The sequence below is a fragment of the Cydia pomonella genome, chromosome 18 (assembly GCF_033807575.1).
Source record: "Cydia pomonella isolate Wapato2018A chromosome 18, ilCydPomo1, whole genome shotgun sequence".
NCBI lineage: Eukaryota > Metazoa > Arthropoda > Insecta > Lepidoptera > Tortricidae > Cydia > Cydia pomonella.
In genome coordinates, this window is record NC_084720.1 from 5,053,669 (window position 1) to 5,067,250 (window position 13,582).

At 37.5% G+C, this 13,582-nt stretch overlaps 2 protein-coding genes across 3 annotated transcripts in view; one reads left to right on the forward strand and one right to left on the reverse strand.

Moving 5' to 3' along the window:
• LOC133527836 (transient receptor potential cation channel trpm) overlaps nucleotides 1-13,582 on the forward strand; it is a 399,070-nt gene that overhangs the window by 139,295 nt on the left and 246,193 nt on the right. The window lies entirely within an intron of this gene.
• On the reverse strand, nucleotides 6,304-9,530 carry LOC133527855 (allergen Tha p 1-like). 2 transcript variants are annotated; one of them, XM_061865049.1, is made up of 3 exons: nucleotides 8,688-9,530; nucleotides 6,804-6,991; nucleotides 6,304-6,557 (listed from the first exon to the last, which is right to left on the reverse strand). In XM_061865049.1, exons 2-3 carry the CDS (start codon nucleotides 6,988-6,990, stop codon nucleotides 6,364-6,366), a joined length of 381 nt encoding a protein of 126 aa, XP_061721033.1. In that variant the 5' UTR covers nucleotide 6,991; nucleotides 8,688-9,530; the 3' UTR covers nucleotides 6,304-6,363. The 2 variants fall into 2 exon arrangements, with proteins under 2 accessions (XP_061721033.1, XP_061721032.1); XM_061865048.1 differs by lacking the exon at nucleotides 8,688-9,530 and having other exon boundaries at nucleotides 6,804-8,155.

A 13,582-nucleotide genomic window follows, 5' to 3' on the forward strand; every position in this document is an offset into this window, starting at 1 on the left:
ATTAGGCAATAAGAACGGAATTTCGAAGTTAATAGAGGTATTTGTTGTAGTTGTTGTAGCTGACATAGTTATGAAGGCTTTGTAGGCATGTTGAGCGTCAAGTGGGTGTTGTGGAGCAAATTGCAAGGGTGGCTGTTAAATAGCTTTTATTCAGCTCTTTGTGGTATGAGTAAATGTCTGCAATTTCTAGGTTAAATTGTTCTATTTCTATATAGGTGACAACAAAAACTTACTAATTACCACCACAGGTTTAAAGCCATAGTGAACCGTATTAGTACCTACTATGATAAATTTAATTTTTGTTTGTTTTTTGTGCGTTTTGGTTTGGTTACCTGACGATATACTAGTGATACTTATGTTATATGTAATGATTGGATTACCTTATCCAGTATGTGGCCTTTCGTAACGGGGTTCGATTGCGTCAAATCCGGTAGTTCTGATATTTTGCAGACTTGTTTATGATGTTGGCTCAATGAATAATCCAGGTTTGCGACCTCGAGCGTCGAACGCAACTTGGTCAAAAATCGAAAAAACCGCGAAAATTATAAACCCTAAAAGACTAGTTTTTGATGGAACCTTCTCAAGGCGTTTTTAAAGTAGAATAAATTTGCTACAGTACTAGACTAGAATTGTCTCTAAAAACCTAATAGTTTCAGAGATTAAGTCTTTCAAAGGTCATAATTTTTTCGATACCATTTTTTAATAACTTTAAAAAATATTGAACTGGCAATTATCCTAACCTGAATTTGAGTTATTTTACTTTTAACCGCCATTACAACAGAATCTAGAATATAATCAGTAATCACACATTTTAATTTCATGTCTCAGGCTATTGAGTTTTTTTTTTAATTGAGGTGTGACAAGCAATTCACTGTTTCATCTTTACAACCTCGTTACGGCGCCGTATAGAAGTATAAGATAAGGTTCAAGAGAGGAGTTTTTGAAAAATCGTACCGCCTTTTTAGATCACAATGCGGTTGCCAAAATTTAATCAGCAATTTTGAGAATTTTTTTGATCGATTCGGACCCTTATTTTTTGACTTTTGCTCGATAGAAAAAAATACACGATAATAGGTCTAAAAATATAAAAATTGATTATAAAATGCGCAATTTTATTGTTTGATTACTTTTTGTTAAAACTTACAATAAATTGAAATTCAAAAACATGATATCCGCGGTCCCGAGTACGCACATCCATCTCGCTCACGCTTACGATCAGTGAGAGTGAGAGAAGTATACGAACCTACGGCTACGGCGTTAATGAGAATAACGGCGTGATGATAACTATTGTTTACCACCTAGACGAAGATAAAGTCGTTTATTAACCATTAAGGTAAGGCTTGAATATTTAATGAATGTTTGTTACATTGTGACTTTATTGTTAACTAGCGACCCGTCCCGGCTTTGCACGGGTTAACAAATCATACAAACCTCAAGAACCACTCTTATTGATAGTTTTAATTTGCTCAGTTAACAGCGCCATCTATACTTTATCGAACCCTAGATGGCTTATCGATAATTGATATAATACGCATCCAATAAGGGTAAGTAGTTACATAGGCAGTCCATAGGTGGCACTGTAATCAAAAATAATAATTTAGGCTAGTCAATTTGTGCTGTACTCATCTCACTTTTCCAATATATTCCATAAGAAGCACACATTGTTTGTTTGCGACTCGCCAAAGATCCTCCGACGTGCCAACAGATAATGAAACTGCATGAAAATCAGTTCAGTAGTTTTTTGGCTCCTCTACCTCCACTAAGATGGGCCAGCATGTAGAGAGCGTAGTGGTGTTAGATGGCTTATGGCAATGGGATGGCCACGGTGTCGGTTTTTCGTTTGCACATCAAAGGTAGTGGGCCAGCGATTGTGCATTCGCATCTACATGAGGCCCATTCCATAGTGCGTGCTCTTATCTTAACCATCGCATGGCCATCTCGCTGGTCCAGCGCTGGGCCATGGTGTAGAGGAGCCATTTGAGTTTATCGCGAACATACAGACAGACAGATGCGGCGGGGGACTTAGTTTTATAAGGTGTAGTGATATCTGGGCCACCGAGTTAGATCAAAATAATAACCGAAGTGTGCTTTGCTCGATGCTTTTTGTGAACTATAAGCTCAATTGAAATAGAAGGTAGAAGAGTACTAATTGGACATCTGCTACGACCCGACCTGTTCCTAGAACATCATAGAAGGAAAAAAAGAACCTGAACTCAAAGCGCCTTCAGCAAATTTACGTGTTTATACAAACAGACGTTCTGTTTTTACTATATCGCCACAAGAGCCCTGTAAATGGTTAATAACTCTAACAAGTGCTATAAACTGGCAATAACCAGACTTTCGGAGCCACTAGTCGACCCCTTGGGGCCCTTTAGAAGTCGCACCAATAATAAAAAATGTATTGCAGTGTTGAAGTTTCTTTGTTACTCTAAGGGGACCTAATATTTAGTTACAGTTGTTTGACGTGAAACATTTATTTCATTCACCTTTTTATTTTTTAATTCTTTGACACTTATTGGAGAGCCTTGACACCTCCAAATTTTATTAATGTCATTATTATTGTGTATTATTATCTTTCTCAGACCGTGGGGACCTTATACATCTCCAAACTTAATGTATTAACCGTGGAGACTATACGCCTCTGTAATATTGTATAATATTACAGAGTTAATTAATAAATTACATACAGTTTCGCGACAGTGTTCTTCTAAATTGACCATAATTTCAAGAGAAAGAGTGCAATGCTCATGAAACTTGCCGGTTTAATTGACATATAATATATAGACTTTATATTGGCAGTTTTAGATATAATTTCAGTTTATTTTATTTTTTTACTTTTTACATGTTCCAAACTTTGTGCAGATTTCACTCCGCATACGTTACTAGGTAGTTGTAATATATTTTATGGAAACAAGTTATTTATATGCGCATTAACTTTATTGGTATAACATTTCATTTAGTACACCTAAACTACATTATTATCAAAAACAAATATTTACACCTTAATTATATATAAATATAAAACAGACAGCCATTTGTTCATAACTCATAATTTCTTAAAACTATTAGGTACCAACATATTTAGGTAATAACACAAGACCGTCTAGAGCTCAACGAGGGTGCGGAGTGTTTAGGGTCGGCAACGCGTAATGTAACTCCTCTAGAGTTGCAGGCGTACATAGGTAACGGAAACTGCATACCATTAGGCGGGCCGATGCTTGTCTGCCACCGACGTAGTATAAAAAAGGTACCTATAATGAACATTTTCTTTTTGTAGTGTTTTATCCTATATTAATTGGTTAAAAAGACAAAATTTGCAAGAAATATAATAAAAGTTGTTATTGTTAGGTTAGGTTGGGTTAACGTATACAGAACGTATATGGAATCTACTTCAGTATCAGGTTGAAACAGAAGTATAAAAAATAAAAAGACAAGAAACAATACGAATAATATTTGATACGGTGTTTTAGTCGGTGGTGTTTTTCTATTAAATATGTAAAATGTGTTAATATTGTTAATCGTGTTTTAGATTGATCTAGCCCTCAAACTGGCCCGGTCCACATTATAAAAGCCACATTAAAGAAGTAACTGTTGAAGTTAGGGGATGTTATATTTTTAAATAAATAATTACTGTTATTCGGAAAATTGCGACGTGTGACAACACTGGCGCTAGTGTCAATCCGTAGCGTGGGAGTTTGGCAGACCGCTTGCGCATGCAATGGCGATCTCGTAAAGATATACGGTCAGTGTTTTAAATTTCTTAATAGTATCAAATTATGACCTACACATATTAAATAAAGTAGAAAACCTTTAAAAACGACATAAATCAACGTTTGATAATTTACAATAAATTTGTAAGTTGAGCCTGTATTTAACGTTTCAAGTCTTGGGGGATTTAACAACTGGAGACGCCTTGTCTGTATTTTTCTGTACAAAACAGTCTGCCTATTTATACGGGGGAGGGGTACGTCAAATGTATGGCTATTTGTACGTAACGTACAAATTGCCATGTCAGATAAACGCTTACTTCTTATATCTATGGATAAACGTCAGAGGTTTTCAACTGAGGGGTAAGCTCTTAAATGCTACTCCGGTTGTTAAATCCTCCAAGATTCAAGTCCCGTAAAATCTAGGGAGAAATCGTGTTTTTGGATAAATAATAATAAGTCAACATATCAGGAGATGATTAACCTTCGAAAATGTGGTAGGAAAATATAGTGGCTTAATATCTGTAAAATGTAAAATAATGTTTATAGGAATATACTTTATAGTTGGTCTCATTGTCATCCAATCAGAATATGATGACGGAATCTAACCTATATACCTGTATACGTATGTACTACCCACTGCTGGGCACACGCCTCTAATTCTATGGGAGAGAGCTTGAACTATAGTTTCCACGCTGAATTTATTCAGATGTATGCAGGTTTGTGGTCACTCATTGGTACGAGCTGGACGTCACACTCTGCCACAACAGATTCTCTAGTGTAGGGAATCTAGGGAACTTTTCAAATATCGGCAGGCGATTGCATTTACTCTCGGTAAGCAGTATTTGGTGAAATGGAACAGCTAGTACCCACTGCTGGGCACACGCCTCTTCTTATATGCGAGAGGGCTTCGTAGATGTATGCAGGTTTCCTCACGATATTTCCGGTCACTCATTGTTACGAGCTGGACGTCACATCCACTCTTCTACCACAGGTTCTCTAGTCTAGGGAATCTAGGGAACTTTTCAAATATCGGCAGGCGATTTGATTATTTTTAATAGTACGATTAACTCTTACATTTACTCTTGGTAAGCAGTATTTGGTAAAATGCAACAGATTGTACCCATAGCTAGGCACACGCCTCTTCTTATATGCGAGAGGGCTTGAACTATAGTGGGGATCCGCTGAATTTATTCGCAGATGTATACAGGTTTCCTTACGATGTTTCAGGTCACCCATTGGTACGAGCTGGACGTCACATCTACTCTGCCACCACAGATTCTCTAGTCTAGGGTGTCTAGGGAATTTTTCAAATATCGGCAGGAAATTTGGTTGTTTTTAATAGCACGATTGACTCGGTAAGCTGTATTTGTTGCATTTGAACTACTTATGAAACCAAAAAATGCATGTTAGACTGTTTTTTAATATTGATTATTTTTTGTTAAAGCTTTTGTGCTGAAAATAGAAGTTTGGAAAATGGAAGGACCCGGGTTTGGCCCTCAACTACGTCCAAAAGAGAGGTATGGGTATTATGAATGTAATCTCGCTTTGTGTGGTAGGGCACAGCACAGCGGATGTCATTACAGATCTAGAGCAGAGACCAAATGGGGAACCTTCACCTTACCGAAAACCGCAACCAAATAACACTAGACCCTACTCATAGTGTTGTGTTCCTGCCGGTGAGTAAGGTTGTCCTCTGGCAACTCAACGAGGGTGTGGTGTTAGGCTCGGCAACGCGCATGTAACTCCTCTGGAGTTGCAGGCGTACATTGGCTACCGAGACTGCTTATCATCAGGCGGCATTTTTCAGTGACTACAAAGCTAATCCTGCACACATAGCACCAAAACAAGAAGAACGGTTTCAGTTAGTTCATACCTACCTATATAACTACGAGTATGTGTCCAGGGTGCTTAGCCAACTTGCCAATTGTTAACACTGTAGCGTAGCGTAGTCATCTCTTTCTGTCACTCTTCCATATTAGAGCGTTTACGATTGGCACGTTGGCTACGCACCCTGGTATGTCAGAGTGTTTTTCAAGTTTGAAACAATTTGCTTTGATGTCTTTTTCTGTTATATGGAATACTTCATCAACTGCCGAAGTACTTCGAAAACCCAAGCAACACATTTGACATTACAGCAATTCATCAATCATCAATTCATGGTTGTACAGTCGTCAGCAGATATATTGGAGCGGTCAGACCGAAGTACAGAATTTGGCTTCTGTGATTTGGCATATTGTTACTTGGAATCTTACTAGTCTAGCTGTTCTAAAGCTTATAACTATATACTAAAGCGTATACTAGGGTAAACCTTGACTATTTGGTGAAAAGTAGTTACTCCACACTTAGTAGATCCAGTCTATAGATCCAAAATGGATTGATAGTCAGTTTCACTGTCTTTCAGCCAACTTACTTGGTAATTTTATGACTTGGAACCACATTAACCACATTCGTGCTATCTCTTAAAAATCGTTTCAAGCAATAAAACTACCGGGCAACTCGGCTAAAAGACATTAAAACTGGCTATCACCGAATAACTACGTATCACCGAATAGCCAAGGTTTACCCTATTTCATAAATAATTTATGTCAACATACAATACTATTTGATACTTAAACTATATCACGGTTGTAAGAGCTCTAACACGCTTGGAAACCTATTCCTCTAACACAGAATTCAGTTGATGATGGTACTTGTGTACGTAAACCTTCTTAGGGTCATATTTGTCGAGCAGGGCCTCCCAGGCTTCAGGCTCTTCCTTGATGAGGTGGTGGATCACTTTGCGCATACCTCCTTTCTGTGCAATGGTGCATTTGGAACAGCCGGTTTGCAGAGCGTCGGTGATGTGTGCTGAAAAATGGAATTAATAAGAGAAAGAACTACAAATTGAAATCAAAATCAAAATTCTTTATTCGTGAGAACAAAGTTAAATTTTGTCTTAAAGCTCGTGGCAAACTTTGCCCAATCCCGCGTCCTCCTTGAGAGCGATCGGACCGGTGTTCCGATAGGTCACAAATTCCCGGAAGCCGTGAATTGAATCTTTCTATTTCTTCTTTAAGATACAAATTTTAAGATTTATTTATTTAATGATCTTACCTTTGAGAAGCCGGCCCTCCGGCGTGCATTTGCCTTTCTCCAACACACATCTGACGTATGCAGCCATCAGTCGCTTGTTGCCGATGATGGCGTCGATGTCTAAGGAGTCGTACTTTTCTGTGTACTTCTCACTCTCTGCCAGTACCAGCGTGAAGAGGACGGCGATGGTGATGAGGATGGACTTCATCCTGAAAGGAGATGCAGCTTGAGCAAAGATAAATTTAAAGATAAATATGCGGGAAGCTAGTAGGAAGTGTAAATAAGGCCCTGAAAATGCCATGTCAAGACACAGTATCATCGATAATCGAGGTAATCGATATAGGAACTACCTACATTTCTTTTGAATTTTCTCCCTAAAATCCGATGTCTGATAATCTGAGTCAATATTGTAATGTAACACAGTAAAATAGTCGTGTCGCTAAGACGCACAGTTTCCAAGATATAAGTGTAAAACCGAAAAATAGGACCTTCAACCCCTCCCCCCCTCACCCAAAGGCTACAGCTGGGGACTTTTGATAAGTTCACCTCTTAACTAGTCCAATCAAAGTTACAGAGTCAAAAATTGTATGGGACAACTTTTGTATGGGAGCGCGACCGGTTACTTCAATTGCGCTGACAATTATGTATGGTGTTTTCTCCTTTAACAGTATAAAATGATGTAAAATACAACTCGGTTGTGCTGCTCAAATAGTAGCATTTTCAAAAATTGGATGTGCGGTGACCTCCTGCTCTTTGTAAACGCTTTATATTGTGGTGTCTGTGTAGTCTGTATAACAATCAGAAAGAAACCCAGAAGGACCTCATATCATTATGTGACGTTGACAAGGTACGAAACTAAGTAATTGCGATTGCGTGGATAAAACCCAATAAAAGTCAGGGAAAATCTTAACAAATTGTTCTTGCCGTATCGCGTGCGTGATTAGTCTACCTTCAACCACTGCCCTAGATCTAATACTATTGACAATGGCTCAATTATTTGATCTAGATTTACTAAAGGTACCTATTCCACAATAGTAGATTGTTAACCAAGGGATGAAAGGCACTGATTTGTGTCGAGGTAGTTTACAGTCGGAGACTGAATATAAATAAATTTTTAATGTGCATTTTAGACCTAATATGATCGTGATTATTTCTATAGACCGAAAGTCAAAAACTCAGGATTTGAATCGCTGAAGTACCTTGAGAAAGCCCTCAAGAGTGCTAATTAAATTTTTGGCGCTACGACTTTTCAAAAACGCTTTATGAAAAGACTGAAATAGACAAGGAAACATTCAGCAAATTGTATTTCATACTCATGAGCAATGGTAACGGGTCACTTTCCATTGAATATTTTTTTTAAATTGTATATAAACTACCCGATATAATTCCCTTTATAAATGTAGGTAATATTGCGTGCCTGACTGTGATTGTCCTACCTATTCCCCAAGACCGGCTATAGTAATGATAACAATAGGCCAATTATGATCTATCAGTTCAAGGTGCGGCTTACTTCTATTATTTTATTTTAATTTAATCCTGCCAATTATTGGCTTCGAGCTGCCGTAGGTCCGCTTCAACGCTGTCTCCCCAGCTGTATGTGGGTCGACCCATTGGCAAAATTTAAAACAAAAATTAAACCCATTTTTATTTCGCGCGATATCCCTATGTCCCGTCGCAAGTTTCACTAGGCTTTTAGTCCCTTTTAATTGCCGTTTTATTTTGTGGCTCTTAAAAATAACAAATTATAAGATAATAAGCTTTACATATAGATTTAAAATATATTTTCTCATAAAAGACATGCAAGTCACTTACGGTAGCATATAGAAGGCGCTCGAGAGTAGAGAATGCAATCTCGATCTCGCGATTTCGAGATTTCGCACGAATTTTCGTCATAAATTTACTTACTTGAATTATCAATGAAATAATACCCAACAGTGAAGAAGAAAGTCGGAAAGTTCGAGCTCCAAAGCAGCAGCTGAGACACAACCGGGATAAACGTTGAGATAAAAAGATAAGATTCTTCACAGTAACTATGTATCTGAATGAGAGACAAAAGAAAACTGTGATCTTAATTGATAATCATTGCGTTTTATAACGGCTAAGAATCTTTGGTGGCTGACTTCAGGTGGCGCAATATGGTAATTTCTCGTGCTTTTCTTTGTTTCAGGGTTATAAATAATACCTTAAGTCACGTTGTCACGGAGAGAGTTGACTTGATCAGTTACTGTAATACTATAGTTACTCGTATCACGATTATAAGAATAAGAATTGTTTATTTAAAGGAAAAAATATTACTTTATTATTAATTATTAACATTCAAAAGATATCCTGCATGCTTGTTACGTGGCAGCGAGATTCAGTTTGAAAAAAATAGTTACATACTCGTAAAAAAACTAGTTACTCCGGTAACATACAGCCAAAGATAGGGTTATTGGATATATGAAAATAATTAAGTACATATCCACTCGCAAATATGAAACTGATTTATAATTAAAGAAGAATTACGATGACGACTGTTTTACACGTGGAATGCATGGAACTTTTAACAATATAAAATTAATACGAATTATGAATAAAATTAAATGATATGAAAACGTATCTTTTTGGTCCAATGATTGACTGATAGACAATGCTTTAAGGTATTAACTTGTACCTACCTAATTTTACTATATAACTAGAGCTAACTTTAAACCCATTCTATTTATTTCGACTGTCAATTGAAGTAGTACTAGGATGCGATTTGTTATATTATCGGAGAGTTTCCAAAATTTCCACATGGAATAATATCGGTAACTTGTCATAATCTTGTATGGAAAATGGATCTTCTCATTCCAAAAATTTCCATTTTATTGTAAATGCGTTCTTGTAAAATTTTCATAAAATTTTAAAAGAAGTTTTGGAAACTTTTTGCATGCGTCTGTGTATGCGAGTATCAAAGGACATTTGCTGTTAGGGCAGCTACTTGTATCGTGTAAATGTAGACTATAGTAACTCCTTAAGGCCCTACATTTCCAGCGACATTGCGATTATGCTTATTTTTATAATAAGCTTAGCCATGACCTTTCACAATATAGGGCACAAAGTAAATGCTATTCAAAGAACTAGTAGAATAATTTGTTCAGTTAACAGATGTTTTAATTTTTTCTTGCCTTTTATTCTTTCAAAGACTGAGGCACGGACAGAGAAGTACATCTTAAAAGGTTGCAAAATCTTGTCGGGATCTCAACTTTTTCATGATACAATAGTTGTACGCTCACATCTGAAAATATCGATACGACCCAGGTACCAAAAATATGTATACACTACCTTAATATGTGGGCAATAAGGTCGTGTATACATATTTTTGGCAAGCTTTGTTCGTATCGGTATTATTAGACGTGATTGTACCTATAGGTAAAAAAGTCATACAAGCAAAAGGCGTATCTTCGTGGCACTTACGTCGTTTTAATAAGAAAAAGAGTTTTTTTTTGGAAAAAACGCATTATAATAACTGATTAGGCATTAGGCATTTGTATATGTATTAACAAACTGTAACTGTTACTCATCAGTACATCTAAAAGCCCATTTGTTCAACCCCTTCCAATAGGTACATACTAATAACCGATTATGTTGTTTACTCGACTGCAGCCCTACGGTCGGTGTCGCGATGGTCCCGGCGCGCCCCGAACTGTCAGACGAGGATCGCCCGCCATTACGCCGTCGGAGTGTGATTTACCTATAAGTAAGTAAGTAAGTAAGTAAGTAAATATTCTTTATTGCACCACAAAGAAGACAAATTAAAAAAACAGATTTACAATGATAAGATGCTTGTTTTCCGTGTTTCTATGTATTAAATCCTTTATTTAATGATGTACGGTGTTTTATCCTTTAACAATACTTACGTCACATTACTCCAAGCCAATCAGGTAACACGTTAATGACATAATAGACTCAGATTACAAGTAGAGAGTATCCTTAATGAGCGTAATTAGCGATAATGGTTGCAGGCGCATTACTGAGCATTCAGGGATGATTTAATGTAGTACGATCGATATTCCATTACAAGTCTACAATAAAAGCGACAAAGGCAGTATTTTGACTTCAAAGTGATGTTATATCGGTCAAGTATTTTATCATGTTGCGAATGCATCTTATTATTGTATAAAAATATTCCCAATGCAGTAACTAAACGCCGCCGTCGGGCTCAGCTAGTATTCGGAGGCTTTTTTAAAAGAACCAATAAGAGCGCTCCACATATTTTGTATCGTGGCCAAATAGAGAGATACCTACATTTAAACCATCTTTTGTACTGATCAAATATTGAAAAGCACTTTTTCATCATCCTCCGGCTCCATACAATCAACAACCACTTTCTACATTTAACCGTTTTGGTAAGAATCACCAGTACCTTTTGGAAGATTATATCAATCTACTACAAAATCGAAGTTTTTGACGTAACGTACAAATAGCCATGTCAGTTAAACGTCAGTCCATACAATACATATGACCGTTGGCCGAGCTTTACGTTACGACAGAGGGGGAAGCTCTTAAAGGCGACTCCGGTTGTTAAATTCTCCATGGATATATCCATCCAAACGAGAAAATTAGCGTGCAATAGATGATTTAATATGTTTATATTACATGATCGATATTCCATCACTGAAACACAGTAGTATAATATTAACGTTTTATCTTAGATTATTGACGCTTAATAAATCTCTCGTGTGCATGATTGTTGTTAGAATCGGTCTTACCTCGAGTTATGTATGACCGAAGGCGAAAAGTCTCAACTCTAACTAGCCAGACTAGGTAACACATACGTTTCTTTATATTTCGCGGTTATATTAAAAATACACGCTGTACGAATTCAATTTGATCTCAAAATCAGTTAACGCCATGTCTCTCTTAGGGCGCGGACTGTACGCAAGCAGCGAGCGAGCGGCGCGGCGAGCGGCAAATCAAGGCCATCGCGCTCGGCAAATGTATGAACAATCTTGATTTGCCGCTTGCCGCCCCGCTCGCCGCTTGCGTCCAGTCCGCGGCCTTATACTATATTCTGCGCTTGGCCGCACTCGATTTTAATTTACTGTTAAATCTCCCTGTACTGTGGTTGTTCTGTCGTGCCTCGCAAAGGTCGATCATAATGGACCGCTAATAGTCGAAGGGTGTGCAGGAATCGCATGACGAAAAACCTATAAAATGCGCAAGGTCCGGGGTCAGGAGTGATGACGATTTTCGCGATTAGGTATTTGACCCACTGGTACATCGTATACAAGGTGTAACACGAGGAACCCGAAAGATTTTAACCACGCGAGGCCAAAAGAAGGTTTTTTTTAATAAACCCAAAAAAATTTTTATAACTTTTTTTTAAATTTTAGAATGTATTTGTACATAAAGGAGTACGGTGCCCCTAGTGTAAATTTATTCGATAGCGAAACGTGACGTACGCGTTTGCGTTAAGTCTCATTTTGTATGGGATTTTGAGTTTCCAAAACGTCCTGTTTGGCGCGCTGTTTCTAAATCACATACAAAATGAGACTTAACGCAAACGCGAACGTCACGTCACACTATCGTATAAAATTACACTAGGGGTAAAGACAGGTAAAGATTAGGATTTTTTAACCTCAAAAGTAGTGGTAACTTTTTTCCTCCTATATTAAATCTGAGTAACTGAGCACTGAAATATAGTGTCGTTTACATATTATTGTACCACGATATTAGATATCATATGAACCCTAGCATTTCGGAAGAAAAATTCAAATCATAAAAAAAAGCTTTACAGTAATTTTTATGATTTTTAAATTTTCTGCTTGATAAGACAATGTTTGTAGTTGTTCGGAGACAAAAGTTTCCTCTTTTAATATAAAGTTATATATCCTACGGAGCCGAAGTTTTCATGGAGTTTCTACAAAGTGTCCTTTAAAAGTTTCGAGTTGAAAGAACGAATATAGTCTTTGCAAATTGAATAAAGTTTTTGCAAACACGTTTGAACTGTCTCGATATATCTTTATACACGAGATTTGCTTGTATCGTTATACGAATAATAATCTGACAAGCTTATGGCAAGGGAAAAAGTGGAACATTTTGCCGGCCGCGATTACATTTACTTACTTACTTGGCTGGCGCGATGACCCGAAATGATTCTTTGCTTCCAACACAAGAGCACGCCACTTTGCTCGGTCCAGAGCGGACTCGCGCCAGCTTTCCCTGACGCCGAGCTCACGTAGATCTGCTTCCACTCTATCCACCCAACGATATTTAGGATTACCAACCGGACGGCGTCCAGTCGAAACAAGTAAGCCCTTTTGACTGCCCGATCTTCACCCATTCCTTCGAGGTAGCCAAGCCAGCGGAGGTGATGAGCTTTGGTCTCACTACATAGAAGAACTAAATCGACTTCTCGACTTTGCAAAGACGTAACAATTCTTAAAATATTATAGGGGAAAACAGTTAGCTCCTGTATTTGTAAATTTCATCGAAATTGTCGTGGCCGGTTTGCAATATTGATACTGCAGTTTTCCTGCCGAATACATTGCTGAAGGAGATGTCTATGTCGGTTTATGGAATATTAAAATTCCTGCAGAATTGCAGCACTACAACGCAATTTAATATGTACTTATTGTAGGCAGGTAATATTTTCTTTTATTATTGGGTATATCGCGTAATATTTTTATACACGTACGTGCCTTTACATTAACATAGGTAGTCGAATTGAAGATCTACTGCTTTTCGGAATTCGCCTCTAGTAGGTATACCAAGACATAACCAAGTCTAAACTGCCCACTGTAAAGTTCAACTGTCTACATTTTAAACACCTCTGG